At 42.7% G+C, this 25,965-nt stretch overlaps 1 protein-coding gene across 1 annotated transcript; it reads right to left on the bottom strand.

The window, feature by feature from the left end:
• Positions 1–1,720: 1,720 nt before the first annotated feature.
• Chrnb3 (cholinergic receptor nicotinic beta 3 subunit) lies at positions 1,721–25,965 on the bottom strand. Its single transcript, XM_060381565.1, has 6 exons — positions 25,571–25,965; positions 14,005–14,177; positions 12,396–12,440; positions 6,428–6,537; positions 5,324–6,203; positions 1,721–2,391 (listed from the first exon to the last, which is right to left on the bottom strand). The coding sequence occupies exons 1-6, from the start codon at positions 25,617–25,619 to the stop codon at positions 2,266–2,268; spliced, it is 1,383 nt and encodes a 460-aa protein (XP_060237548.1). The 5' UTR covers positions 25,620–25,965; the 3' UTR covers positions 1,721–2,265.

The following is a 25,965-nucleotide window of genomic DNA, read 5'->3' as shown; positions in this document are numbered from 1 at the left end:
GTTAAATGTGATGAGTGAAAACCAACATGAAGGAGGAGGGATAACTCTTTGTCCTTCTGTCCACATTATCATCATTCAGGAAGTCATAACTAAGCCTTGATTTTCATCACCATGTGGTTTTTCAAAGACTGTCCTGAGGTGGCCACAGAACAGACTACAGCCCCCATCCACCCCCACCCCACCTCCCTCCCACCCCCTCCTGCCTCCTGCCCAGGGAACAAAGGGCAGCCTGAGACTGGAGACTCCCCAGTGCTACTTCTGCTGCATTGTGAGAACAGGGAAAGTACCGACAAGGGCTTCCAACCTCCCTTATTCACACTTCCTAACACTCGCTGCCAGAGAGGGACCAATTGCAGAGATGTGATCAATGGCTAGGACCACACCAGAGTATACATACAGACATCACAAATTGGACTCACAGGGCTATTTAAGTAAATAAATAAATTAGGGCATTGAGGGGTAGGATGAGAGAGCAGACCTGGTAGAAGCTGGAAGCAGGGAAGAATTAGAGGTAAATAGAATCAAAGTACATTTTATGGAATTGTTAAGGAATTTTTTTTAAATATCATATAAAGAATTTTAAAGTATGAGAGAAGAGTCAACCAGATAACAAACATAGAGAACAGGTCCAGCAATGACAAGATCTCTACCAGAAATTTCAAGAAGCAAACAGACAAAATAGAGAACAGAGATAGTAAAAGAAATAGAAAAAAAAATCTGCATAATTTGAAGACCTTAGTCATCAAATGCAGAGAAGATGGAGAGAAAGGAGATGGAAAGGGAAGGGTAGAGAGATAACAGATAGAGATGGATATCACTCTCTGCTTAGGCATGATGTGACATATCTAAGTTGGAAGATGAGAAGAAATGCTTAAGCGGTTTAGGAAGGAAAAAATGTGGACTAACAGGAAATAGAAGACTCAACTCTTACTGTATTTTGCAATGACAATAATCTAAAAATAAAACCTTAAGCTGGGTTTTAAAAATAACAGGGATAAACTACTTAGAAGAAGCATGTCTAAAATAAAATAGAACAGACAGGGCTTCATCACTGTGCAGGAACAAACTCCTTTAACAAAATCCAGGAAGGATTCAGTAGCAACAGTAGCATGTCAGTCTGATAAACACTTCCCCTAGATCCTAGAAGAGGGAAACACAAGGGAAAGGAAAGTGAAGGCAGAAGTCTCAGTGGAAACCAATACTATCTGTGGTGGCTTAAATAGGAATAGCCCCCACAGGCTTCTATATTTTAATACTTAGACATCAGGAATTGGCACTACTTGAGAAGGATCCAAAGGTGTGGCCTTGTTGGGGATGTGCTTTAGGGCTTCTAAAGCCCAAGCCAGTTTCAGTGTCTTTTTCTTCCTGCCACCTATGGATCCAGATGTAGAACTCTAGGCCACTTCTCCAGTACCATGCCTGCCTGTGTTCCCATGGACTAAACCTAGACCCAATTAAATGCTTTCTTTCGTAAGAGTTGCCATGGCCATGGTGTCTCTTCAGTACAGTAATAAAACACTGGTTAAGACAATATCCAAAACCATAATCAAAGAATATTCAACACTTTTAAATTCCTAAGAGGCGAAAGACATGTATTAAAAAATGATGTTCTAGTAACCAATCACTGTTTTTCTGTTTTAAGTTAGTTTGACGCAACCTTACAGCAGGTTACAACCCACCAGAGTTCCAATCTGCTCAGAGAAGTTTTGCAATGCTGGGAACAAACTTCCAGTAACACCTGCCTTAGAGAACTGTCACAGCCACTGAAGGGCCTCTTTAATGAATACCTTATTGGTGGGACATTCATTGATAAGTGGCTCCTTGGACCTATATACTAACAGCATGCTAGCCCAAGAGTTGCACCTGTGTAATTTCTGAAACTGTCGTCAAAACATGTTCACCCACACTGCTAGAGAAGTGCCATTCAGCCCCAGTATGCAGATCATACCAACCACGAAGGGGATGGGCAGATACAGGAGTCTAGGGATGAGCAGATGGAGGAGTTCCATGCCTCCCACACAAGAACATAACATGGAGGCCTCTTTGAATTGCCCAAATCCATCGCTAATGGCAGCCGCCTGTGACACTAAGTCAAACCCACGTTTTCTCAGGGTGCTCCAATCACAGGAGGCTCAGATGGCAAGACAAGGAGCTACAACTAGTACATGCATCTGCTTTCTGTGCACATGCCAGCAGCAGTCCTAAGATGGGACTTGCCTCTATGTGTGTCCTCTACATGGATCCAGAGAGTTGTTCCTAATAGAATCAATGTAGCCACATCTTCAAGGCTGGAATAAAAATCAGAACGGAGCCCACAACTGAAACTATCAGAAAGAGCCACAGGAAGATGCGGTCAAGAACTTGAGCCACAAATTTCCAGTCTTGTACTACCTACAAAAAAGAAAAAGGGCATCTTTCATTCAAAAGGCTGAGCAGCTTTTCTGAACTCATCAAAGACTGTAAAAAGAGAAATATTGGATTTAGGGCACTTTTGAGTTTTCAAAATGTATCTACACATCGCTGATGGCATGGCCTCAGATTCTGTCTAGTGAGGTTATTCATGGCACCCCAAGAATATAGCTTGCAAGTTCAGCATTTAGGAACACTTATCAACATTGAAGATGTAAAACAGAAACTACAGAAGGATTTGTACACTTCAAAATATTACTGATCAAAAACTGAAAGCAAACAAACAAAAAACCCCTGATTTGTATACAATGCTTCCTGATAGGGCTATAAAACCAATCACAAATTGCTATCTTTAGAGCATTTGTAATTGTCACAGTGATAAGCTAAAGCTTAACAATAGTTCCACCAGATTAGTTCATAACCTTAATTTGGCCTAATGTTTCTTGACCTAACCAAAACATCTTCTTGTTCTAGCTTGGAAACTCCCCATCATGAGGCCCTCTTTTGGAAACTCCCTGGACTCCTATGATGTTAGACCTCGCCAATTAGCTTAAAGGTTAGAGAGCACTGTTTTGTCTAGAAAGCCTAACTGTTGCAAATGCACCTGTTTGTGGTTGTTCCCATCCAAAAACTGGCTCTGAGAACTTGGCTTTGGAGTCCTGGCTGTGTCCCTGATTAATGAGTCTTGAGGTGTACATTCCATAAACCATCCGTTTCTGACTGAGATTGGTGTCTGAGTGGTTGGTGCAGCTATTCCTGAACCCCAACTACAGGACTTTCCTCCTATTCCACAAGTGGGCAAGGCTCCTATAGATCCAAAAGACAACACTGAGGAAGAGGGGAAATGACAGGTGGGACAAGCATTATAAGAAAGGAGTCTATGGAGTCTTTAATTAGGCAGAGATGCTGGGAGAGAACGGGTACCGCCGGGCCTGGAGCAGCAGGCCCAGGAAATAACAAGCCATGAGCTAGGGAAATCTGCAAGAGAAGCATGGGAGCTCACCTTTCAAGGGACATAGAGTTCAGAAGAAAAAACCTAAGCCCCAGGATGGCCTTTAAACCATGTAAATAAAGAAACCAGGACCCTTTAAATTTTTCAAAACTCAGCTGGGCAGACGCTCAACTATGTCACCTACATTAACTCATCCACCTTGCCTCACCCAGCCACATGGCCAACTATCCTCCCAGATCCATAAAAAGCATCTCTCTTCCCCTAAAGGAAGGCTTTTCTCTTTTCCCTTCCCAGAGTTCCTGTCTCCCTACCAGGAAGTCCTGCCTTCTATTTCCTGTTCTTCTGCCCAGCTAATTGGCCAATAATTTTTATTGACAGCCACTACATTCATACAAGACATTCCTCTATAGTCCAGTTTGTACGCTTGGACTAAAGCTTATAGCAGTTTCACAGAAGCTTCAAAGTATAATCATTAGAAAGCAAATACAGTTGGATAGTGGTGGCACATGTCCCTAGTTAGGGGTACAGTGGCTGTCTCAGATATGAACTCAGTGGCGGGCTCTTTGATCGCCTCCCCTGGGCGGGGCGGGGTGCAGCCTTGTCAGGCCAGAGGAAGATGATGATGCAGCCAGCCTTGATGAGACCTGATAGGCTAGGGTCAGATAGAAGGGGAGGAGGTCCTCCCCTACCAGGGGACTAGGGAAAGGGCATAGTGGAAAAGGAGGGAATGTGAGTGGAACTGGGAGGAGATGAGGGAAAGGGGCTGCAGCAGGGACACAAAGGAAATAAATTTTAATTAACTAATTAAAAACTATAGCATAAAATACACGGGCAAGATACAGGAAAATGTTAAAATGTTAACCCTAGGTAGTGGGATTATTAATGATTGTGATCCTCTCGTCTTCGTTTGCATTTTCCAAATTATCTGTGTCATTCATATTTAAAAACCCTCTTAAATGTTTATATTGGTATTTACAAAAGATGTAAAGAAATAAAACAGGAACTCCTTCCCTGACAGCTAAAGTACATTCATAAGAGGTGTTTTTCTAGTCTTTATTTTAAAACAAAGTCTTTAGTTGTATAAAAAAATAAAATAACTAAGAGAGAAATCAGAGATAAATCAGGCTGAACCTATGAAGACAAGATAAAATATAAAGCATATTTCAAAAACACTGTCATAAGCCTGTTTGTGAGCCTTGATCTAATTTTCAAGAATTTTAGAGTAAAATGACCGAGGCCCGCAGTTGGCGTGAAGACAAAGGTTGCCTTCAGCCTGTGTACTGATGGATTTTGTCATTTCTTCCTTGTTGTGTTCTTCAAGGTTCCAGAAAAAACAAAGTTCTGGCAAAATAACATGTCACATGTGTGCTCAGGATGGTGGTGCCTCTGAATCTTAGGCATTTCTGGTTTTGAGACAGGATCTTTCTGTGTGAACCACATTGCTCTCAAACTGCTGGCACAGCAGCCCTGGCTTCCTGAGTAGCTAGGATTCCGGGATTGAACCACCCAGCTTCATTATGTGTACAGTATGTAACCAGATCCTCTTCCCTCATTTAACTACCTGTTATAACTAAGTTTATATTGCTTTTCAAAGCTTGGTTCTCTCTAATCACTAACCATTGGGTTTTAAAACATCATAGCATGAAAAGGTGTCAATTACCATAGACCAGAGGAACCCATTCAAAGGGGTAACTAAATTCTGTAAAATGGAAGTGGGGAATCATGAGGAACAGTGCTGAATCTGCAGCTGCTCGCTTTGAATGGTTATACTTACGTGAACTTTTTTCTAAAACCCTAATGCTAAAATTTCTCTGGTTTGCTGGGCTTGGGTTGCCTTGTTCAGATACAGAGAGCAGCTGATATCAGCACTGTAAACAAGGGCCGTACTCCATTGCGCCAGACACTACCATGGCTTTCTTGTGCACACCTCAGGGACAGCGGATCCCATCACAGCATACTCACCTGGCTGATGAAATGTTCCTTCTTGACATGCCTCGAAATGTATCTGATGGACTCGGCGGCCTTTTCCAGAAAAGTGACCAGAACCCTTTCTCCATCTGTAGGAGGCTGTTTCTTTTTCCTGAGGACTTTCCCCCTCACTGCTGCTTCACTCTCCTTTCCTTCAGGGAAAGAGAAGCGGTCCATGGGGTCCTTCATGCAAAGCCATCTTGGGAGTCTTTGCAGAAACAGCCTCTTCACCCAGGGGGCCATGGGATGGTATGTTGAAGAAGATCTGTGGTGCACATTAATTACAAAAACCGTGACGATAATTGACAGGGTGACAAAAATCATAATGAAGAGGAGGTACTCGCCGATGAGAGGGATGACTTTTGAAGAAGACGGGATTATTTCTTCAATGACTAAAAGAAACACTGTCAAAGAGACCAAAACTGAGGTGGATAATGAAAGTTTTTCCCCTTCGTCGGAAGGTAAGTAGAACACCAGGACTGTGAGAAAAGACAGCCCCAGGCAGGGGATTATCAAGAAGAGAGTGTAAAACAATGGCAGGCGTCTCAGAACAAAGGAGTAGGTAACAAATGGGTAGGAATAGAAACCTTCTCTTCTGCTGCCCTTCATCCCCTTTGCGTTTAGTATCTCCCACTCTCCATTATCAAAAAAGTCTTTCCGGTCAACATTTTCATTGATCAGAACGAGGTCAACCATGGTACCATCGTAAGTCCAGGATCCAAACTTCATTGAGCAGTTCTGCCTGTCGAACGGGAAAAATGTGACATCCATGGTGCAGGAGCTTTTGTAGCTGGCAGGAGGAGTCCAGCTGACCATGCCAGTGGATTTCACAATGGCCTTAGTCATGAGGGAGCCTTCAAAACGCCCATCAGCACTGCCATGAAAATAGTTACTTTTTAGTGGATGGCTGAACAGTCACTGATTGAAAGTTTTCCCCGACTGTCTACCATCTATGCTGCATACCTTTCCGACCATGATGGCAAACAATACCTTACAAAGAAATCACATTGATACATAAAGCTAATTATCCTGCCCAAAGCCAGACTTTGTGTATCCTTTGTTAATCTGACCAATGCAGTATTCTTCTAAGATACTTACTTTTCAAAGAGAACTATGTCAGGAAGCCACAGCGATTCCGATGGAACCTTGATCGAGTTAATGCCACCATATTCTTCAGGATTCCAGCGTAATTTTTGATCTGTCCATTCCTGCATGAAATGGGTATGCAGCAACTTTATTCTAAAAACTTAGTACTGTAGAGCTCAGGATCTTCAAATTTCTTCAACTTATCAGCCCATCATTTCATAATGCAATTTGCACCCAGGTTAGGACCTGGCATCTTCATCCTGAAGTGAGTGCAGTTTCAGGATACAATGTAACCCATCCTGGTCTCTGGACCTCCACATGCCCACAGATGAGCCAGTAAAAAGGCTGACCACAGAGAACATTGATTCCTGATTCGTGTTTTTACCCTTTCCTCATAAGAATCAAACAAGAAAAGCCACAGCTGTGTGGGAAGGTCCATGCCACTGGTCCCAGTTCTTGGGAAAAGTAAGCCAAGAGGACCGTGAGCTCAAAGTCAACCTGTTTAACTGGTGAGACCCTTACTAAAAAGTAGTAGCTATCTCGTTCAGTTTATTCCAGGAGGATCTGTCTATTGAGATGTCAGTCTTTTGACAATGAGAATGTTTGATCCTGGCCTGCTACTATGAAGTGCTCACTCAGCACCTGCTGGCCATGCCTGGTGGCATTGTCACTTCCATGCAGTGAGAATGGGCAGAGATGTCACTTTCATAGTGTATCTAAATTGATTTTTTTTTTTTTTGCAAGCTCCTAGTTAACATTTTAAATTACATCCCTAGAATTCTAGGCCTCTATGTGTTTAGTTTTTTTTTTTTTTTTCCAGGTATTAGAAGGTTATCTCCAGTGTGAAGCCTCCTGGAGCCCAGTGGGACCCTCTCTGTGAGTAAAAAAAATCAGGAACTGGCAGATGGGGGATTTAATTGGATGGTAAAACATTGAAATATGTACGATGCCTTAAAAAGTGCAAATCTCTTTCTAAATATGTTCCTACCCGTTCGTTTATGATACCCTCAACAGTGGTCAAAGAAGCATTGTTTCCAGTAGAAAGTGGCCGGTGCAAAGAGCTGTAACCGTTTAAAGTGTTCAGAATAAGTGACTACAAGTGCTCAGTGGTGGTAGAAAGAACATTATTATCAACCTCCCCAGACCCTGCCACCCCACCCACGGCTCAGGGAACATCACAGAAGAGGGAACAGAAAAAGCGTAAGAGCTGGAGGTCAGGGATGAAAGTGTCTCCTGAACACGACAGGACAAGGCACTCCTGAACTCATGTAGCTCTGGTGCGTAACACAAAATGTGCACAAGATGAAGCCAGCCAATATTCCTGTACAGATAAGGACAGGACGCCCAAGCTCCCACCCCACCTGAGTAGCTATTGACAATTGATGGCTGCTAAGGGAGAGAGTATGTTTTCTTTAGGGATATGGTTCTTGATAGCTCAACCCTGCTCCAGAGATTGGCCCAACACCCATACCTGTAGAGGTACCACTAATCAGACTCAGAGAGTTATGTAAAACAAGAGGGGTGTTTTTAAAAGGACATAAAACTGGGTTGGGAGGAATCCTGAAAAGTGGGGAGAAATGGGAGATGAATATAAATAAAATAAACTGTATACAAGTATGAAACTCTCAAAGAATAAATCAAAAGTATTGATAAAATAACTTTGCCTTAGATTTCATGTAGTAGGAGATATGAATGCTTACTTTGGTGCATTTACTGAAATTATCTTTTTTGTATTATTTCCTATTATTTTGGGCAAAGAAGCTTAGGCGGATTTGTTCTGGGCACAAAGGACACATGTCTAGTTATAGCTGGCATTTTCATCTATGGGCTGCTTCAATAAATACTGATTTATCATCTCTTTCTTAAAAAAAAAAAGTTCTAGAATGAATAGAGGAGGGGCCCCCGAGGCCCCCCTCCCGGCTGGGGAACCGTTGGCTACTGATGTCTACTGAAGGATGGAGAGGGATTTTTTCTTTGCAGTATTGACAGGCTATGTTGTTTCCACCCCGGTGGATGGTCCCGTACCTGTGCCCAAGTGGGAAGAGCTACTTAGATCCCATGAGTTGGAGATATTTTAAAATAACAAACAAGCAGAGGACGTGAAGCTGGAAGTGTGCTGGGAAGGCTGGATAGAGTGGACGTGGCAAGTGGGGTGTGGATGCGTCTACATGAAGTTGAAACACTATTTTTTTTAAAAAAATAAAATAAACCTGAAGCTTCTCAAAAATGGCCGGATCTCAGCTAAGGTGGCATCTCTTTACGTAAAGGAAGAAGAAGAAGACATGGCCTCCGGGAACGTGGCATCTAAAATTGTTAAAATGCTGTTTAACTGGGGGAAAGCGCGCATAGAAGACTGGCTACTTAGAAACCAGACTAACTAAAGCACGTATGGTATTTTCTCAACATTCTCGGGCTTCTCTGTTTCCTTATCCCCATCTGGAAGAGCACACATAGCTCCCTGCTTGTGACTACCTTGTCCCCTTCTGAGAGACTCTTGGAATCGTCAGAGGGGATCTGAGGCTCAGAAATGTCCACAAAGAGTTGACGTTTTGTTTGCCACCCCTCCCCCACTTGCCGCTGAGGAGTCTGTTCACAAAAGAACCCCAGCTCTTCCTAGCCCTGCACACAGACAAGTCATTCAGTAATTCAGCACCGCCTTGCTGATAAGACTTTCTTCTCCCTCAAGTGCCATTGCCTCCTTTGAAAGTTTAAAACAGTTACTGGAGGTCCCTTTATTAGCCAACCTTCACTGAAATGCAGGCATGTCAGAGTTAAATCTAGAACTAGGGTTAGGGGGGGGGGGGGGAAGCTCTGTTTTCTAAAGCCCAGGTTGCAGCTGTGTGATTAAGGCTTGATTGTGCTCTTAATGTTTAGCCATGTGGACAGGTGACCTTAATCTGTTACATCCCATCAAAACGTAATTTAGGTTTAACTCTTCTGCAAGCTATCTGGGACTGCTCGCAAATGTGTTCTCATAACCTACAGGAAGAGTAAGAACTGAAGATTGCTTTGTCCCTGGGACTTCGTGAGGAGTCGCTTTCTTACAAGTTAAAATTCTGCTTAACCTGTGCAATGCGATGTGCAGGAGATGAGGTTGACAGCAAAAGAATTTAAGCTGTGTTTCAACTCATAAAGCCATGAAGTATTTTATCTGAAAAAAAAAAAAAAACAATAATAATTTTTGTCTAGGCTTAAATAATGTTGAAAGGGGTTTGAAAATGTAAATTTATTTTCTGTGCAAATTTTAATACACTGCTACTATTAGGAACAAGTTCTCCTTGCCTAAAACAATATGGCTTTTTTTTTAAAGATTTATATGTTTACGTGTGTGTGTGTGTGTGTGTGTGTGTGTGTGTGTGCAGTGCATGCATTTGCAAGTGCCCATAGAGGCCAGAAAAGACCTGGCTAACTTTGAGAGTGGCAAGTGCATTTAATCCCTGAGCCATCTCTCCAGCCCAGCAAATAAGGCTTTCTTAAAAATACTTCTGTTGGCCTGGCCAGTGGTGATGCCTTTAGTCCCAGCACTCAGGAGGCAGAAGCAGGGGGATCTCTGTGAGTTTGAGGCCAGCCTGGTCTACAGAGCTAGTTCCAGGACTTGCAGGGCTACACAAAAAAGCACTGTCTCAAACAATAAATACAAAAACAGACAACAAACAAACAAAAAAATACTGCTCTGCTCTAAGTCATATTAACTAAGCTTGTCTTGTGCTGACTTTGTAATGCCTTTGCCTACTTCAGAAACTGGAGTCTTTTGAAGTAACAATATTTTACAGTACATTATGGATTTAAAGTGAAGAGGGGTGTGGGTGTGTCTGTGATGAAGAGTTAGTTATATGTATGACTTGATTTGAGGGATGGGAAAGACTACATCAAGTAAAAAAAACATTTAAGATAAAACATTGTAGAAAAACCTACAGAATTAAAAACATGTAAGTTTAATGCACACAAAGTGAGTGGTGAGCCGTCTTTTATATATGAGTCATATGTCAAACTTTAGCATATAAACTGGCTGGTAAAATTCGTAATTCTACTATTTACAAGCAGCATGATTCGGATGGAAAACAAGCCATTTCATCAATCTGTTAATTTAAACTTCATCTACCTGTATTTGCCCTGACTCAAAGAGCATTTTTGTCAAATATATAAAATGTACTTGTACTTCAGAAAAGGGTTGTATTGTCACTTGTCACTGCTCTCTCCCTCTCTCTCTCTCTCTCTCTTTCACGCACACACACACACACACACACACACACACGCACACGGTATCATAGCAGACCCAGGGAAACAGATTTTGTCCCATTGATGAGGAACAGAGCAAACCACAAAATGGGTAGTCAACAATATGTTCACAGAAAACTGTTTGGAAAAATAAAGGGGGCAAGTTATCAGACTCGAAATGAAACCATACTAGCAAGGTGGTCCAAGCTTGTAATCCCAACACTTGAGAAGCAGAAGGGTCATGAGTCTGAGGCCACTGAGCTACCTTTGCCTCAAAGCCAAGGTCAAAGCTTGGTGGTGTTGCTTGTATCCTGGATGAAGCTGTATGTACAGCCTTGCCCCTGACCTCTCCAGATCATGAATGCCAGCACATTCTCAGTTTGCTAATGTGGGTTTTTCTAAGGACCCATAAAATTTCTTGGACAAAAAGGGGTAAAGAGTGAAATAATTTCAACAGTATTCTAAGGGAACTGAGGCAAGCCCCAGGGGAGGATTTCTAAGTCGGGACAGTTGTTCTTGCTTTCTGCCCTCCAGCAGCAAGATCAATGCGCTGTTTGAGGATCTTATTATATATAAGATCACCAAATATACCACATTAACTGGCACTGGTCCCTGACACTCACACAAGCTGCGGGTGGTGCTGGGAAAGGAAGGGTGTGGGCATTCTAAAGAAACAATGTTTAAAGCTAAAGTGGGAAGGGTGAGGAATCAGTGTGGGTGGTGAGGCAGGTTGGGGAGATGGGGGGCGGGGACAGGGTCTGGGGAGGTGCCCAGAAGAAATAAAGTGTGGACAAATGGATGGAAATGCACTTGGACTTGACCATGATGATGCAGAATCTGAGGGGGTCACGACATCATCCTTCCTCATGCGGTTTCAGCAAGTCTGTTAATAAGATATTTATGGTCCCCAGGGAGATGATTAATCTCTGAAAGTTCAAAGAAGAAAGACAAACGAGTCTGCAAAATAAAATCAATAGGATAAAAATAGGTGCAGCTTGAGGGATTCCTCTGCATCTGAGAGTTGTGCTTCGTAAAGGTCAGTGGCTGGGAGGAGTTATCATTGGCTAGTAGGGCGGGACAAAGGAAGACAGGCAGGGAACTGAGTGTTCTAGTCTTCGTTTTTATGAACATATGCTGTAATGTTTGGGAAGAGTTTAGGTGTTAAGAGCATTGTGAAGTTATGGGAATTATTGGGAAGACTGTTCATGTGATTCCCAAAATCCACTCCTATCTGGCTTTCAGGACTTCTGTTTGACCTTGACACCAACGTTAGACATCTGCTCTTCTTGGGAGAATTCCCTGCCTTTCCCCCATCTCAATGTCACCTTCATGTAATCACAGGCCTTACACACACTTATTAATGATGTTCATCATCTTACAGTAACTGTCCCTAACATAACACAACTAACCCTCTGTCCTTTCCTGTTTTTTCTCTCTTTTTCTGGGATCTTGCACAATGACTGTCACTTAGCAGACTCTCAGGAAACAGTGTTAAATCACTGTCAGTCACCACCTGCCTAGTGTTAGCCCTGTCCCATGCTGTCCCACCCCTGAGGAACAGTGCCACAGGAAGATACATGCCCATACACTATCCCGTGCTCAAAGCTGAAGATGAAACAGACCCTTCCCAGGCATCCCTAAATCTTTCCCTGAGGAAGCCAGCATGCTTCCTAGAGTGTCTTTCAGATAGCAATCTGTCTAAATTTAAAGTAATGTTAGTGCCTGGGCTGGCTGGCAGACACAGCCTTGGAATGATCCTCACCTGCTTGAGCCACACATTCGTTGTCATCAGCTGATTCTTTTCATCCTAAGAAAGGGACAATTAAAAAGGTTGAACATTGAACAGTGTCTTCTGGACATGGCGGGGTACATGCACAAATTAACTGAAACCGGTTGCAACAGTGTGCATGAAACCTGGACAAGCCCAGAGCAGACCAAATCCCAGTGTGTAGGTACACATTGGGCAGGAAATTCCAGCCCTAGCTGTGGAGCTATTTGGCCATTGTTAGCTCATGGGAGATGGAGAGAGAGTTTTCTTTGAGAGTGCAGCTCTGGTTAAACCAGCCATGATACACACATCCAAGAATATTTAGGCAACAAGAATTTGTGTTGAAGGACTTGTTTTTAAGGGTATAGTGTTGGGTGAGTGTTGAATCTGAGATCAGATGGAGGCATTATCAAAGTGACTTATATGAAACGCTCAAGGAATAATAAAGAATTAAATCGTTGATATTAAAAAAAAAAAAAAAGGATAAAAATTGAGGGTTTCAACTTTGGGGGTGTTTGTTAGGAAGAATCCCGAGTCTTACTTCAGAAGTGTTCAACACCCAAAAGATGCAAACATTCCAAACTTAAGATGAAGTCAATGGTATGTTGCCCTAAGGCATACTGCTCAAGTGAAAACTGCCTATTACCACAAGCAGCAATTCACAGCGGAGATACTTTTATCAACTGAACAACTCAGAAGGCTTTCTATGGTGCAAAGAAGGAAATTACAGCTGGATTTAAAACAAACTATGTATGATTTTCCAGAAGGAATCCTGGGGTATTGAGCCAGCCGAAGAGAGAGGGCCATAGGCTTGAGCCACACAGGAGATGTGTTTTAGAATTTTGGGGACCATAACAGGATGAGCTCCTGCATTTGGGGGATTTGAGCATCCAGGTTTCTCCACAAACAGAAACATATCAGAAATACAAGCCTAAGAGGAAAGTGAGCAGAGTCGCAAAGGTGTGGGTGACTTCAGGAAAAGGAGGCGTCCCATGGCGAGGATGTGGCCCTAACAGCCACTATCATTACCACTTTGTCTTCCTCTAAGTCAGCAGTCCTCAACCTGTGGGTTGTGACCCCGTTGAGGGAGGACAAATGACCCTTCCACAAGGGTTGCCCAAGACCATCAGAAAACAGATATGTACAATTCATAACTAGCAAAATTACAGTTGTGAAGTAGCAACGAAAAGAATTTTATGGGGGTCGTCACAACATGGGGGACTGTGCTAAAGGGCTGCTGCATTAAGAAGGTTGGGAACCACTGGTCTAGGCACAAGCTCTGATACCCCAGGGCTTATGCAGCAGGAGCTTGGATATTGCCTGCCATCCTGGGTTTTATTCTCCCTTCTCCCCTGCTTCCTACCAGGGGCCAGCCTATGCAAGCTCCCCTCTCCACCCTCTGCTCAAGAGTCCCACAGCGCTGGAATGGGATGACAGCCTATTCCTTCTTCAGGACATTTCACTGGCTGGTTGGGACAGATTTCCTCTCACCATAGCCTATTTGTGAAATGTCAGTGTCAAGAACAGGCAAAGACAAAAGTCAGGAGTCACAACCGTTAAGGACTGGGTATTGCTCTGACCGCAGAGCCCAAGTATCACTCACCACATCCACAAGCTGAGATATCTTCAAGCCAAAATAGACTTTTATGGTGTCACTGGAATTCAACACGGGGCGAACCCATTTTTGATAGCCTTGGAACAGATGTCTGAGGAGCGCGTCTTCATGTTCAGCTACTGAGCTGAGTCCTGCAGTGGCCGTAAGAGTCACCCAGGAACCTGGATGAAGGGAACAGCAGAGCAGCTGGCTCAGAAGGCCTCTGCTGGGGCCTTCTCTGTTTCCCGAGGGCTGACTCAGCAGAGGCTCCGAAGCGGGGCACTCCGAACCCCACCCTCCACCTCCACCCTACTTCCCTATGCCACACTAGCAAAACCAGAATCTACGCTTTTCTGAAACGTCTCATCACTGTGTATACACGTTAAGTCTCTGAAGCATCACCCATAGCCTCCCACCTTGTCTCACCACAAATGCCATCTTCTTATAAAAATGTGCGTTACCCACATGCTGGCTCCTTCATGGCACTGAAGATTTGTCCTTTGTCTTTTCAATTGACTATAAACATATATGTATATACATATATGTGTGTATATGTTGTTGTTGTGTGTGTTGTATATATGTTATCATTGTACGTACATTGTATATGCAGATTGTCCTTTCTACAACATACATATTGTATGTATGTTGTATAAATAGTCATATTATGGGTGTTCATTATTGTACACATAAGTTTGTATCACCTTCATATGTGTGTTGTGTGTGTACAGTTTTATCATGTATTGCCTTTGTATGTGTGCTGTATATGTGTTTTATGTGTGTTTTATAATGTGTGTGCTGTGTGCATATTTATGCGTTCTCATCATCTCCCCTTGAACTTCAAGTTGACCGGAACAGACAGCATCTATACCATGTAACAATACTCCACATTCAGAACAGGGCTTGGCTCACAGCAGGCACTCATTTTTTCACATGTGGAATAAACAAACCAGGAAAAAGGTTATATATCTTCACTGAACACACACACACACACACACACACACACATATATATATATATCTTTACATATATATCTTTATCTGTTACATATATAACAGTTATTTCTTCTGTTAGAAGTTCTTCCTGGCCAGCTCTCAGGAAGAGTTCTTACAAGCTCCCAAATACATAAGCCCCTGGAATGATTCTGACTTAAAATTGGAGCCTCAGTTGGAGTAATAGCATAGAAATTGCAGTCTAATGAGTCCTCCTTCTATTCAAGCGTGTGCTGGCAAACCCAAAGCAGTTGAGGTCCCTAATTATTATTTTCAGCTTCTCTGTGAATGTTTAATATCCTGTTCTTTTATTTTATTTATTGATTTTTATGTGCCCTGGTGTTTTGCATGTCTGTCTCTCCGTGTGTAAGGTTGTCGGATCCCTTGGAACTGGAGTTACAGACAGTTGTAAGCTGCCATGTGGGTGCTGGGAATTGAACAGGAGTCCTTTAGAAGAGCAGTCAGTGCTTTTGACCACTGAGCCATTTTTCCAGCCCCCAATCTCCTGTTAGGAGACTAGAAGAACTGAATCTGCCGAATCTTCTTTATTTATGAGGACCTTTGATCCCACAGACACACTAACAATGGCCACTAATCACAGGCAAAATGCCCACTCCAGTTTCACTAAGGAAAATCCAGAGATTGCTAGATGGACAAAAGACAAGAGGATGGCATCCCTTTTGGTACATGAGGTCTCCACAGAAAGTTCCCTAAAAGAGGAATGACTCAGATATCTGCTCTCAGGGCAGGCTGAAGCTGGGAAAGATAAGATGACTGCAAATCAGTATAGATGTTTTTCAAAAGACTAAAAATAAAATTACTATATGTACCAACTCCCTGTCTCCTGGGCATTCACTATCTTACTAAAAACTCTATCCTAAGAGGATGTCATGCTCATTGCTGCTTTATTCACAATAGCAAGGATATGTAATCTGTCTAGACACCCATCAATTGAGGAATGCATAATCGAAATGTGGTACACAATGGAATGTTTCTCAGATGTAAAAAAAAAAAAAAAATTCAAAGGAAAATGGATGAAACTGGAAGGTATATTGTCCCAGAAAGACAAATACAACGTGTTTTCTCCCTCATAACTGGGATTCCAGCTTCAAACTTTTAGATTCAGGTAATGACTTTGGGCTTCCTGCAGTGGTCAGTAAACTAGAAAGGACCAATGAATCATGAGGAGAAGAGATTTCAAGGCAGAGGAGGTGGAAAGGTTTAAGCAAGGACAGGGACAGGGAATGGGAAAGATGAAGTTGTGAGGGGAGGATTAACCAAAACTAAGAATGTATAAAAGGCCTAATGGTTTTGTAAGCTAATTAAAAATATAATTCTTTTTTTAAAGGAGTTGGAATAAAGGTTCCTTGCATGAATACATGATGCTGCTCCCAAAAGCCATGAGTTATTAAATGAAAATCTCTGTGCTAACAGTGTGATACCTCTCTGTGAGTTATTCGTTAAGGAGACACCAGAAAGTGCGTATGTGGTTAGTTTTTTGTCAACTTAACATAAACTATTGTCATCTAAAACGAGAAAACCTCAGGTGAGAAACTGTTTCCAACAGAATAGCCCACAGGCAGTGTTGTAATATAATTTCCTATATTAATAATTGATGTAGGAAGGTTTGGCCCACTGTCAGTGGTATCACCTCTGGGTGATGGTCCTGGAAATGCAGGGGATGAGAGGAACAGCCTGATCTGAGTAACTTGTACTGCCACCTGAGATCATGGTGAGGTCCTGGCCTGTGTATCTGGGTCCTCGGCCCTGCAGCACTGGGGGGTCCGTGTCATGTCCGTGGCCCATGTTACCACCAAAGGCCATACAGATGTTCCTGGTCTAGGCAGCCTCCTTGGCCATGTTGATGTCCACTTATCAACCAGGCCCAGAACCAGGGTTTTGAGTTGGCCCACCCCAAAATCTATCCCATCTATGAGCTGCTAGAGCAGATGAAGATGCCACGGGCAGAACCAAAGCTGGAGGACCTCCATGACACAGGGCAACAACAGGATGTTAGAGAGGAGTCTCCAGTAAGGATCCTGTATTGATGGTGCAGCAGAAGCCAGAGGCCTCGAACCAGAACAATGATTCACTACAATGAACATTTACAAATAAAGAAGTGTGTGTGTGTGTGTGCACGCGTGTGTGGCCCTGACACACACTGTGACACACTGCAGCTTCCATGGCAAGATCTTTTTTTTTTTTTTTTTTTTTTTTGGTTGGTTGGTTGGTTGGTTGGTTGGTTCATTGGTTTGGTTTGGATTGGTGTTTTTTTGGGGGGAGGGAGTTTTTAACTTTTATTTTTTGTTTTCTTCTGGGGAAGAGGGTTGCAAGGGTGGTGGGCAGATATGAAGAAATGGGAAGAGGAGATTGGGGTGAATGATGTGATATTCACAAAGAATCAATAAAAAGTTTTTTTATAAATGTAAGAGCCAGAGTGGATGGAGGATACCAAGGAAACAAGGCCTTCTAAACACAAAAGGACAGATGCACCCACGAGCTCACAGAGACTAAGGCATCATGCACAGGGCCGACAAGGGTCTACACCAAATGAATCCTCGAGTTGAAAGGAGAAGTGGACACATTTCTAACCCAGAACTTAACCACTTGCATATAAAAATGTACTCTTTTCCATGGTAGTCTCATTCAGGAAGCAAACTGTTCTTAAGAATAGGCTATATAGCTGGATGTGGTGGCAAAAGCCTTTAATCCCAGGACTCTGGACACAGGGGCAGGCGTCTGATTTTGAGGACAGCCAAGGCTACACAGAGAAACCCTGTCTCAGAAAAAAAAAAAAAAAGAGTAGGCTACATGACCAGTACTAGATAGCCAACAAAAAACAAATTCAATGACATCTTTAGATGCTCCTTGGCTCATAATGTCATGTCACAGCTTTTTCTTTTTCATTTATTTTTTTTAATTTTTTCCCTCTCCTCCTATTTCTCCCTCTCCCCTCATCTTTCTCCTCTTTCCTTCCCCTCCTTCCCCCCTCTTTTCCCCCTCCCCTCCACATGTTCTTTTTGTATATGTTATGGCTTCTGGTTTTGTGTCTTTATGGGATCACTGAGTGTTCAAACGTATGGGTCTCTACATCTGTATCTGTTTCTTGGGCCCTTTTCCTTCTGCTTGTTTGTTTTGTCCTATTCTGATGTGTTTGTTTTTGTGTCCTTTAGATGCCTGTTTGTTTTCTAATGAGAGACAGAGAGGGGGTGGATTCAGATGTGAGGAGAAGGGAGGTGGTACTGGGAGGAGTGGAGTTTGGGGAAACCATAATCAGGGCATATTAGAGGAGATAATATGACCTCTCTCTCTCTCTCTCTCTCTCTCTCTCTCTCTCTCTCTTCCTCTCTCTCTCTCTCCATCTCTCTACTCTGCTGCCTCTATTGTTGAACTAAGCTCTCGAACTCTTCGCCTGTCGCTTCTGTCCACCCACAGCAACCGGCTGCCATGCTGCATTTGCTGCTTGACCTTCTGACTGCTGAGCTGCCCACTGCCAGCCCCACTGCCTCTGCCAGTGTCCTGCTGTCTGCTGATTTTTTTCTTCATTTACCAGCTCAACCCACACTACTGAAAGGAGAGGGTAAAAGCCACTTGAGAGAAACTTGTAATCGAGCCTAATGTTTTGACACCAGGAAGGCAGCTCAGGGAGTGTCTCACAGCCTGTTCCCTAAAGGAGCCTACCAGCAGGCTTACACAGCCTGGGGAATGGTACTTGGGCCTGGTTTCTTTAACACTAGTAACAATCGTCCCTCCTGGAGGCCACCAGGGGAGGTGACGCTCTTCTGGCATAACTGCAGTTCATCCAAGGTTTGTCCTAGTGAAGTTCCTGACACAAAGCCTTTCAAATGGCACTGCAATCCCTGTGTAGTTTTTTTCCAAAGTATCAGTGGCGTGTTCAAGACGGCATCAGGCAGTCTGGCAAGCTATTTGACGGACAGTGCTTTCGTTCAAGATATCCAGGACAGCAAGGGAAACTCCTGCGGCTACCAATCAGAGAGACAAATTGCCCCATCCTTCAGCATCTTTTTTTTTTATATTTATCTTATTTCGTGTGTGTGTGTGTGTGTGTGTGTGTGTGTGTGTGTGTGTGGTGTTGCCTATGCACATAGAGGGTACTGTGTTCATGCCTGTACCCACAAAGGTCAGAAGAGATCTTCGGATCCCCTGTAATTACAGTTACAGATGGTTGTGAGTCAGCACGTGGGTGCTAGGGACCCATCTGCGGTCCTCTGCAAGAGCAGTAAGTGCTCTTAGCCACTGAGCCATCTGTCTAGCCCAATCCTTCAGTGTCTTTGCTTATTTACAAGAATGTCATCAGAAGCAACGCTTACCATAAGTAGTTGAAGGACGTATGAGGAATACTATTAGCGATTTAAACAGCCTTTTAACTATGAAAAACACCTGCCCCGTGCTCCAGGGAAAGGTTGGTCTATCTCATCTGTCTCACTGGCACTTCCTTACTAGGCTGCTGGGCCACAGGCTGAACTTCCTAGGAAGTTGCCCTATTCTAGTTTAGCACAATTAGCACAAATTACTTATAATGTTATCTCAAGTGGTGGATTGAGACACTCCTGAAATGCAAAGAACTATAGCACACACACACACACACGTGTTTCTTAGCTCACACAACCCTGTGCCCTGAGAAGTTCTATGTGAACCAGGTTTTGCTGAGGATAAGCATGGCCCTTGCCTTTGAATTTTCAGATCCCTCCAGAAAACTGTACCAAAAAAAAAAATTGTACAGTTCTTTGAAAGGGAGATAAGGTTTAATATTGTGCAGTAAAATCTAAAATGATGACATCTGGGTCTTGCCTTTCATCCGATTCCGAGGGAAATGTGTGACTCTGCTCTCCCAGGAAGGGAAACATATTTCACACTGTATTACCAATCTTAGATGGTGGGGCATCTCAGAGGGGTCAAGCACACCACGAGAAAACCTACAGGATCAACAAACCTGGGCTCACAGGAGTTCACAGAGACTGAAGCGCCAAACCAGGAAGCTGCATGGGATTGACCTGGGCCCTCTGCAAACACGTTACAGTTGTGTAGCTGACAGTGGGAGCTCTCTGACTCTGCCTTTGGGACTTTTTCTTCCTACTGGGTTGCCTCATCTCTCCTTAACAGGAGAGGAGGTGCTTGGGCTTACTGAAACTTGATGTGCCCTGGACTGGTTGATATCCATGGAAGGCCTCCGCTTTTCTGAAGAGAAATGGAGCAGGAGTGGTAAGGAAGAGGGACTGAGAGGAGAGGAGAAAGGGCAAACCGAGGTTAGGATATACAAATTAATTATTTTTGTTAATGTAGGGTTCCCAGAGCATGTAAATTTGTCCTGTTTAGAACTGACTAAATGTTTGTGTTGTTCAAAATCATGTATTGAAGCTCCAACCCCAAGGTGGAGCGTTGTAAGGAGGAAGAACAGAGGAAGGGGCTAAGTGAGAATCCAGAGAAAAATCTGCCATCCAAGAAGGAAGCTCTCACCGGGAACTCTCTGCCCTGTTGAGCATGAACTTCAGCCTCAAACCTGGAAGAAATGAGCATCTGCTTCTTAAGCCACCAACTTGTAGTATTTATTGTATTACAGCAGCTGGAACTGACTGGGACAAGTCTGTTTTGACCAAACCAAAATTCACCAAAGCAAACAATTTAAAAAAGAAAAGAAAAAAGGAAAAAAACATAAATGCTTTAGTAACTCCTCTGCAGAAACAGAGGATGTGTCCAGACAAGGTAATGATTTGTCCTTTTAGAATAAAATATTAATGACAATGGGCATATTTGATCCTTTGAAACTGTAGCCTTGATAAATATTTGATGATGTGTGATGAATGAACACATGAATTAGCAAATGGTCACATTCTCTAACAGACAAGAAAGTGGCCCTGGCTCACTGCTCTAGGACACATTAAACCGCATGTAACCAAGATTTCAAGGGGAAAAAAAAAATCTGTTTTGCAAACTGATTCATCCTCTAAATTGACAGTAGAAGACCAACCTTCTGAGGTAAATCCCATTGCCCACAGACAAGACAGGAAGCTGTTCTGAGCTGATGGGTGAGCCTGGCTTGGAATGCATCTCTAGGAAGCCTGTACTCCCTACATTCAGTGTCAGTGAAGAACAGAGGAAAAGGGAAATGATGGAGAAGCCAGAAGATGCTGAAAAGACTCTCCCATGCCCTTTAATGTAAGCTAAAGATGCTGTGATACTGAAAGGGAGGGACTTGCCTAGCCCTAGGCTGAAAGTAAGCAGCAGCTTGTGATCTTCAGACTGCTAAATCAGACCTCTCTACCTGCCTGTGATTACATGAAGGTTGCAAGAGGGTAGATGACTTACGTTCATTATAATATATATCTATATCATAGTGAATATAACATATATTATACATAGTTATATACAATATGTGATTAAAATATTCTCAACAGCTTGATTCTAGGAACACATGTCCACTAGTGTTGCCATTCTTGATGCCGTTTAGTGACGCCAGGCAGTTTCCAAAGTGCCTTCCTCTTTGCTATGGTCTAGCTGTTCAGGGGCCCCAAGACCCATGCGTTGGGTGGCCTTTGAGATGTACTAAAACCTCTAAGAAGTAAAGTTGGGGGATCTTTACGGTATTCAAGGGCACATACGAGGGGATTATGGGAGTCTGGAATCCTCTTCCTTTGGTACGTTGGTTCACGATGTAGGCAGTCCCCACCCCAACTCTACTATCTCCCTGCTACAACCTGCTCCCTCCTCACAATCTCTAAAGGAGATCATTAATCATAGACTAGGAAATCTAATGGCAAGATAAAATTCATGTCTTATGCTCACAAGTTGTCTACTAAATGTATTTTACTACAGGCTCAAAAAGCTAAACCACATCCTGCTGTCTAATGCAGCCTAGCACTTGGAAGAGTATGAAATTCCAAAACTGAGGCACAAATATTTGTTTGATCATAGGAGAACACTCCATTCTGGTGTTTCATAATCTACTCAAAAGTTCCCTTCTGTAGCTGATGTCTGACCTTCGGGCTTCATCACTTTGTCCATGGATTCTTTAGTGGCAATGTCGCTCTGCAATCATTCTCCTTAGAGGCAGACATAGAAGGCTTTAAAGTAAGAGTGTTCGTGCTTCAAATTCGGCCCTTATCACCTAGCTTTGAACCTATCCCATGAACGTATACTGAGTACATGCAACAAGTATGAAGAACATGTGTCCACCTGAGGAGGCTTTCTCATTCCCTTATCTCCCCCATCTTCTCCTGTTCCTCATCTCTCTACTTACATTCTCTTTTGTTTTGTTTTGTTTTGTTTTGTTTTGTTTTGTTTTGTCTTGTCTTGTTTTTCACAAAATATTTTCTTTACAGCCAGACAAGTAAATTCTCGAGTAGAGGAACAGAAAAGGAAGGAATAGAGAGGGTCAGAGAGCATATGCTGAGAGGAAGAGATGGGGATTCTGTTGCCTTCTGCTGCTTGCTTCTACACAAGGAACTTTGAGCCTTGGAATGCATTGTCAAGACCCTTGCCAAACTCCTCCCTCATTAAAACAGAAGTCCATCAGATCTGTCTGAACATCAGTGGATGCCGAAGCCAGAGTTAAAAGTTTTCCATCTGGTCCTGATTCTTCATCTTAGGCAAAGCATGTGGATGGTAAACACGGGGTGGGTGACTGTTGTGGCTCCTCCTGTTCCTAGAGAATCTTGGCATCCATGCAGAAGCCCCAAGAATACCCACTGACTGAGCCCTTCTTGGTTTAGGAAATATAAAGAGAATGTTTTATGCACCACTCCTTGGTCACAGTACTCCACTGATGTCCAATGCCAGCTTCAAACAGAAATCTTCCTCTGGGAAGAGGATGCAGGCAGTCCTAATGAGACTTGATAGGCTGGGGTCAGAAGGTAGGAAAGGAGGGCTCCCCCTTTCTGATGACTAGGGGGTATAGATAGGGGGCAAGAAGGAGGGAGAGTAGGACTGGGAGGAGATAAGGGAGAGGTCATGATCATATGTAAAGTGAATAAATTATAAAAAATTAAATTAAATAATTAGATACTATTAAAAAGGAGAAAACAAAAGAACTCTTCCTCTAGAATTAAGAGTTTCTCTTTTGGGCTCTTTATTCATTACCAATTTTCCTGGCCTCAGACTTCAAGGGTCCACACTCTCTTACCATCCCCATACCAATTTTCCTTTTAGGAGGCTCTGACAAACTTGCTTATTCCAAGGGATACATAACTGACAAGAAAACCAATGAAACTTCCATGGACTCTTTGTGATTTTGCTAAAGATAGCATCTTTGTTGATCTTCAACTATGAGAGAAAAGAAAAATTTAACAGTTGAATGATTTCAACAATTTTGTTTGAGAGAGGCAATGTTTTTGACATCTTTTGCTGTGTTTTGGTTTTCCTTACTGTTATTATGTCACAGGAATGGTAGTCACTTCTGGTACTCAAGGTGAAACCAAATAGTAAATATTTAACGGATTCTTCCAAGCATGGGAGCTTATTAGAATGACTTGGCTCTATTCTCCCATATATTCACATATCTTGAAAGTATTCCCAGGGTACAGTAGATGCTTAATAAATATTCACTGAATGAGTAAATAGCCATTATCCCACAGGAAGAGTGCTGGGAAGGCAAATAAGCCAAAGATCTTCCTCTTTGGGAGCACATACAAGCACTCAAATGTGAAAGGTCAATGCTAGAGATGTTTCACAGTAATATGAAATTGTTCTCATCTACCAAAGCCAGAAATACAAAAAAGGATAGGGTGTATATCAAGTGTCATCTGAAAAAATAAGTTTGTGAAATTAAGTATTTTTACAGTGAATATTAAGATTAAAGAACATGAGGAAGGAGGGTCCGCCCAAAATCTAAGTTGTCTCACAGTTAGATTGATTGTGGGTTATTGGGTTATTATTATGATCCATGAGAAATAGACACTCACAGAATACATGCCCACACTCTGGCAGCCTCCACACTGGAGAGAGAAAGAAACGCCAGGTTCTCTTCCAATTCCAGTTTTCTGATGGAATACTTACTGTGCACAGAGGACAAGGCAGAGTTAAGCATAGGGTGAATGCTAATTATCTTTGCTAACCACTGAGGTGGCATCCTCGGGAAATGCATTGTAAGAACCAACTCTTTCACAGTAAAAGGAACATCCAAATAAGTCAAGGCAAAAGATAAGTCAGATGCATGAACATTCATCATATGCTAAACATCCAAAAGCTAATTATCATTTTTATAACTACAAGACTATACTTAAGACTTTTCAGAGAACAGATGTGGTGCTATGTAGAAATGAGCTTGGTGTTCTCTGCACTTTGTGGGCACCATGCTTGCTTCTGGGTGTGGGCATGGTGGAAGGCCACTTCTGAAGGTATGTATAACAGTGTTCCTGCGGACCTCACAACCTATGACTTTTAAATCTAGGATTGAGTTCTAGATGTTCAGCTCTCAATCGGAAAGTTGGGAGTCTTATGGAAGAAGGGGGGATAGAAGGACACAGAGGGGACAGGAACTCCACTAGGAGACCAACAAAGCTAAAAAATCTGAGCCCAGAGGGCCCTGCAGAGACTGGTGCATCAACCAAGGACCATGCATGGAGAGGACCTACACACACACACACACCCCATACAGAAATAGCCAATAGGCAACTCAGTCTCCATGTGGGTTCCTGAGTAAGGGGAGCAGGGGCTGCCTCTGTCATGAACTCGGTTGCCTGCTCTTTGGTCACTTCCCCCTGGCGATTTGGTCTTGCCAGGCCACAGAGGAAGAGGATCCAGGCAGTCCTGATGAGACCTGAAAGTTGTAATTATCAAATGTGGCGGAAATACTACTGAGAAACAAAGACAAATTGCTTATGGAGCAGCACTTCTCAAAAGCTTGCTCTTAGCTTCATGACAAAACTTTTTGTTTCTAAGTTTTGTAACAAAGGATTCCAAACCCCAGTAATGTGACACATGAGTAACCACTGTCCCCTAAACCTTCAGGAGCGCCTTCCTCATTACCTGACCCCACCCTTTGTGCTTTCATTCTCATCTCCTATTAGTTCTCTTTCCTTATCAACAGTCCCTTTTCCCTTGGTCACATAGCACACAAATATTCAGAGACATTTGTTTTTTTTTTATTATTATATTATTGAAATACATGAAACTTCCAAGTTTTAAAAAACTATTCAATTATTAAGAGGTCTATAGGATAGACCTGTCAATTAAATTAAAATTACAAAACTAAATATTTACAAAATCAAATATCTAATATAATTGTTAGTAAACATAACATTAAAATGTCCACCTAGTAAATTTCTGCTGGACATTTTAGCAATTCTGAGAGTAACATTTCCCTCTTATATGTCTGCCGGGCTCATAATGCACAGTGATTCAAAAGAGCAACATGCAGTAAATGAGCAAACCGTACTCAACGCTCTGACTTCTTTAGCAATCTGTCTATAAGGGATCTCATGGACTTATCCATCCGAACCACATTTTAAAGCTTATCTTCAAGGGATCGATGTCTGACTTTTACAGTAATAACATGACCCACAGTGCTGTTTTCCCTCCCTTGAACAACCTGACACCTGCAGTTTGCATTTAGTTTAAGATGATCTTACCTGGAAGAATGACACCAAGAACCAAAAGGACCAGCAGGAAGCCTGTCATGATGTCTGCTTTGGAGAGAAAATTCTTCTTTTCATCGACAGGGCGCTTCCACAGGAAAGGAACAGGGTTGCAAAACAAAATACAAGTGGTTCAAAGTCGAGATGGAACCCAAGGGGATCATGACCAGCTGCCTGAGATGAAAATAGTCACAAGTCACCTCCCTTCCGTGTGGGTTTCTTAAAGTGCACTTCACTGATGCCCAGTGAGCTGTCAGGTCTTATGAGGCTAAAATACATCTCTGGGTCCTAACTCCTGACTTATTAACTCACTGTTTTACAGAAGAGAGATGGCACAAGAGAGAAAGATGAGGCTAGACAAGTTTAAAACATCACAGTGGTGTTTTCTT

The sequence above is a fragment of the Meriones unguiculatus genome, chromosome 4 (assembly GCF_030254825.1).
Source record: "Meriones unguiculatus strain TT.TT164.6M chromosome 4, Bangor_MerUng_6.1, whole genome shotgun sequence".
Lineage (NCBI taxonomy): Eukaryota > Metazoa > Chordata > Mammalia > Rodentia > Muridae > Meriones > Meriones unguiculatus.
Note: the sequence above shows the minus strand (reverse complement) of the source record. Positions and strands in the feature narration are given on the sequence as shown.